Genomic DNA, 4,758 nt, shown 5'->3' with positions numbered 1-4,758 from the left:
TCCTGGTCCTGGTCCTGGTCCTGGTCCTGGTCCTGGTCCTGGTCCTGGTCCTGGTCCTGGTCCTGGTCCTGGTCCTGGTCCTGGTCCTGGTCCTGGTCCTGGTCCTGAAACCCAACAGTTTTGTCATCCTGACACCAGTCCTCTGTGTTTTTGTGCAGTGGTGGCTCAGTGGTTAAGGAACTTAAGGAGTTAAGGACTTGGATCCAGAAGGTTCCAGGTTCAAGTCCACCAGCTGCCACTGAAGTCCTCTGAGTAAGGCACCGTCCCACCACACTGCCCCCTGCTGACTGTGGTGGTGGGTTAAAAACAGAGGTCAGATTTAGGTGTGTGCGGTGGTGCGGTGGTGCAGTGGTGTTGAGGACCAGTGTTGACGTCCTTCGTTCTGTTCCCAGAGGAGTCCTGGAGTCTGGAGGACACTCTGGCCAAACTCACCGCTCGCTTCCACAAGAAGGTCCTGCTGGACATGTTCGTTTGGACGGACGACCAGGACTCTCAGAGGCACATCATTTATGTGAGACTACTGTGGCAACAGCGCCACCTAGAGCACATCAGTTCCCCATCACTGGTGGTGGATGGATGAGAACTCATTTGTAGAAGTATCTTTGTCCCTCTCTGTGTCTCAGATCGACCAGCCAGGACTGGGGATGCCATCAAGAGATTATTATTTCAACGATGGAAACTTCAAAAAGGTGACCATATTTCTTCATCAACATTGGATCAAGTTCGGCTCTAAAAGTTAGACCCATCAACCCTGTCTCGTGACCACAGGTGCGTGAGGCCTATCTCCACTTCATGGTGTCCATCGCCAAGATGACCAGAGAGGACCGCAACCTGACTCTGGACGACGAGCGCGTCTGGGAGGAAATGACACGAGTGCTGGAGCTGGAGACAGACATCGCCAATGTGAGACAGACTGACAGACAGACAGACTGATAAACAGACTGACAGACAGACTGACTCACAGACTGACAGACTGATGAACAGACAGACAGACTGACTGACAGACTGACAGACTGATGAACAGACTGACAGACAGACTGACTGACAGACTGACAGACAGACTGACTCACAGACTGACAGACTGATGAACAGACAGACAGACAGACTGACAGACTGACTGACTGACAGACTGATGAACAGACTGACAGACAGACAGACTGATGAACAGACAGACAGACTGACAGACAGACGGATGGACAGACAGACAGACAGACAGACTGACAGACTGACTGACTGACAGACAGACTGACAGACAGACCGACAGACAGACAGACAGACAGACAGCCAGACAGACAGACAGACTGACAGACACGTCTGTTCATATATAAACACATCAACATTTGTATTTCCTGTTCAGGCCACGACTCCTGTGGAGGAGCGACAGGACGTCACTGTTCTCTACAACAAGATGACGGTGGCTGAACTTCAGAGTTCCTTCAGCTTCAACGTGAGTGGGATCTGATCAAATCCACTCCATTCATTTTTCTGGTCAACAATGAAAATGTTTCCAAAAATCTGAAAATATTCTGCGAGTCCTCGCCATGTAACACGCTGGTGATGTCATAACCCAGGTCATAAACACCTGATTTGTCTCCTTTCTGCTTTTCCAGGGATTTAACTGGACCAGATTCATTCAGGGCGTTTTGTCCAGCGTTTCCATTGAGGTCCAGCAGGACGAGGAGGTGGTGGTGTACAGCTCCCCCTACCTGGAGAAGATGAACGACGTTCTTTCCCGACACAGCGTCAGGTGAGGTCGTCCTCCGTCAGCTCCGTCCACAGAGGTTCTCTGGTCGTGTAACTGTTTTCCGTCCCGTGGACAGAACCGTCCAGAACTACCTCACCTGGCAGCTCGTCATCGACAGAGTCAACAGTTTGAGTCGCCGCTTCAAAGAGGCCAGAGCTTGTTACAAGAAGGTACCACGCTCACCACGTCAACCACACCCACCAATGTAACCACCCACCCCTGACCATGTTTGTCTCCGCCCGTCTGGACAGACTCTCTACGGGACCACGGTGGAGGACGCCTGGTGGCGAGAATGTGTCCGATACGTACAAAACAGCATGGAGAACGCAGTGGGGGCGCTGTACGTGCGTGAGACCTTCGCCGGAGAAAGTAAACGAATGGTCAGTGTTGGTGGGCGATGTCCAGATTGAACCAATCAGAAGAGAATCATCGTCATCAGAGCAGTGACATCAGCACCGACGGACGGACAGACCTGACACTGACGTACCCGTGTTTCTGTTCCACGCCCTCAGGTCAGTGACCTCATCAGGAAGATCCAGGAAGCGTACGTGGAGACTCTGGAGGAGCTGAGCTGGATGGACACTCCCTCCAAGGACAGAGCCAGAGAGAAGGTACTGATCCACTGTTAGCTCCACTGTTAGCTCCTCTGTTAGCTCCTCTGTTAGCTCCAGTGTGTGATGATGACGACCTCCGTCCACCTCCTGTAGGCCATGGCCATCAAGGAGCACATAGGTTACCCAGACCACATTCTACAGGAGAACAACCTGAAACTGGACCAGGAATATTCTCATGTGAGTAAAGAGTCAAAACAGCTGGAAGAGAAGACGAAGACGAAGACGAACGGTCAGTGAGCAGCGTCCGTTTTTGTCTTTGCAGCTGAACTTCAGTGAAGAACTCTACTTTGAGAACATCCTGGAGAACCTGAAGTCAGAAGCTCACAAAAGCCTCAAGAAGCTGAGAGAGCCGGTGGATCCAGATCTGTGAGTGGACTCCCAGGAGTCATGTGACCACAGGTTTCATCACTTAGTTAAAGTCTGTTGCCCCCCCCCTCCCCCCCCCTCAGGTGGATCATCGGTGCCACCGTGGTCAATGCCTTCTACTCCCCCAACAGGAACCAGATCGGTGAATGACTCATTAACTCATGAATGTGGTTCAGTCCACGCCTCGACCTAAATGTCCACGTTTGTCCACGTTTGTCCACGTTTGTCCACGTTTGTCCAGTGTTTCCTGCAGGAATTCTGCAGCCGCCGTTCTTCAGCAAACACCAGCACCAGGCCCTCAACTTTGGGGGGATCGGGATGGTCATCGGACACGAGATCACTCATGGATTTGACGACAACGGTGAGTGAGTCACAGTTCAGGGATGTTGATTGGTTTCAACTGATTGATTAGTGATTATTTATAATTAATTCATGAATTAATTATGACTCATCGATTTCGTTTTCCTACAGGTCGTAATTACGACAAAGACGGAAACATGCTGAACTGGTGGAGCAACTTCTCGGCGGAACATTTCAAAGAGCAGTCTCAGTGCATGGTGCAACAGTACGGCAACTTCAACTGGAAGCTAGCAGGAGGGCAAAATGTAAGCAGGTGGTTGTCGGTTCTACACTGATGTTTGACCCGGCCGTCTGAGCCCCTGCTGGTGTGTTGGTGTGTCTGCAGGTCAGTGGGATCAGCACACTGGGGGAGAACATCGCCGACAACGGAGGAGTTCGTCAGGCCTACAAGGTGGGCTGCTGTTGGACGGCAACCGTTGACGAGTCACTAAGAATCCTGGGAGTGTGTGTGTGTGTGTGTGTGTGTGTGTCTCAGCTGTTTGTCGTCTACAGGCGTATCTGAAGTGGATGGAGAAGGAGGGGGAGGAGCCTAGTCTCCCTGGTCTGGACCTGGACCACAGGCAGCTGTTCTTCCTAAACTTTGCTCAAGTAAGAAAAAAAAAAAAGTTTTTCAGTAACAACGACTTGATCAGACGGAGGAGGAGAACTTCCTGTCTTCCTGTACACCTCCACCTCCACCACCCCACCCTCTGACTCTTTCTGCCCCAGGTTTGGTGCGGTGCTTATCGGCCTGAGTATGCCAGCCAGTCCATTAAAACGGACTCACACAGCCCCCTGGAGTACAGGTGCAGAGCTGCAGTTTGACCTGCTGTGGTCGTCTGTAGTAATACTACAGTAATACTACAGTAATACTACAGTAATACTGTCTGTACTGTTTGGTTCTCGTTTCTCTGACGTTTCCGTCTCGTCCTCAGGGTCCTCGGCTCTCTGCAGAATTTCGAAGCCTTTTCAGAAGCTTTCCAGTGTCGGAAAGGAAGCCCGATGAACCCGGAGCTGAAATGTCGCGTCTGGTAGAAAGATTTAAATGTGTCTCTGAATCCTTACACTGGTTTAGTTTAAAGGTGAGGTCCACGTTTATTAGAACGGCTTGGAAAATGTTTTTAAAAATATCAGTTGAGTTTCCTCCAGAAACCACCGTGTTCCTTCTGTTTCCCATGTTGTTTGATAAAAAAGGAAGGAAAATAAAAATGACTTGATTTGATTGATGAACAAAGATTTCTCAAAGCCAAATTCAGAGAAATCTCGTGTTCAGATCTTCAGCTGAGGGAGTTTAGATCCAAGTGAAATGAAGCCACCATGGAATCAGTCGAAGCAAGAGATTTGATTGGCTGAGTTTCAAGGAAACAGAATTACCTTCAGACTTTGAGACTGTTCAATCTGTGCAGCTGTAAATGTATTGTTATTATTACACACATATATATATATATTATAGTACCTTAATTACATATATATATACATCAGCGTTCATCTTCACTGCCGTTCTCAGACGACTGTGAACTCTCAGCTGCTTCATTTTTTCATCAGGAAAATTTCTCATAAAAAGAATTCCTGTTGAAAACTTTCATCGTGGAGAAAAGTCGTTTCTTTCAGTTCAGTTTCCAGAGAGGAGACTTGAACACAGTGATTAGCAGATAATTAACCTCGGGGGCAAAGACAATTACATGCTAAGGGGAG

At 49.3% G+C, this 4,758-nt stretch overlaps 1 protein-coding gene across 1 annotated transcript in view; it reads left to right on the top strand.

Annotated features, from left to right (window-relative positions):
- Positions 1-4,750, top strand: part of mmel1 (membrane metallo-endopeptidase-like 1) — a 9,738-nt gene extending 4,988 nt beyond the window's left edge. Inside the window, exons 8-24 of the mRNA XM_008319641.3 lie at positions 393-511; positions 624-689; positions 769-903; positions 1,358-1,447; positions 1,611-1,747; positions 1,821-1,914; positions 1,996-2,124; positions 2,257-2,355; positions 2,452-2,535; positions 2,621-2,724; positions 2,808-2,866; positions 2,966-3,085; positions 3,196-3,329; positions 3,410-3,475; positions 3,577-3,672; positions 3,793-3,869; positions 3,999-4,750. Of these exons, the coding sequence (XP_008317863.1) occupies positions 393-511; positions 624-689; positions 769-903; positions 1,358-1,447; positions 1,611-1,747; positions 1,821-1,914; positions 1,996-2,124; positions 2,257-2,355; positions 2,452-2,535; positions 2,621-2,724; positions 2,808-2,866; positions 2,966-3,085; positions 3,196-3,329; positions 3,410-3,475; positions 3,577-3,672; positions 3,793-3,869; positions 3,999-4,098 (1,709 nt within the window). The 3' untranslated portion in view covers positions 4,099-4,750. The remainder of the gene's footprint in view (positions 1-392; positions 512-623; positions 690-768; positions 904-1,357; positions 1,448-1,610; positions 1,748-1,820; positions 1,915-1,995; positions 2,125-2,256; positions 2,356-2,451; positions 2,536-2,620; positions 2,725-2,807; positions 2,867-2,965; positions 3,086-3,195; positions 3,330-3,409; positions 3,476-3,576; positions 3,673-3,792; positions 3,870-3,998) is intronic.
- Positions 4,751-4,758: the final 8 nt, after the last annotated feature.

This window comes from Cynoglossus semilaevis, chromosome 11 (genome assembly GCF_000523025.1).
Source record: "Cynoglossus semilaevis isolate Cse_v1.0 chromosome 11, Cse_v1.0, whole genome shotgun sequence".
NCBI lineage: Eukaryota > Metazoa > Chordata > Actinopteri > Pleuronectiformes > Cynoglossidae > Cynoglossus > Cynoglossus semilaevis.
Note: the sequence above shows the minus strand (reverse complement) of the source record. Positions and strands in the feature narration are given on the sequence as shown.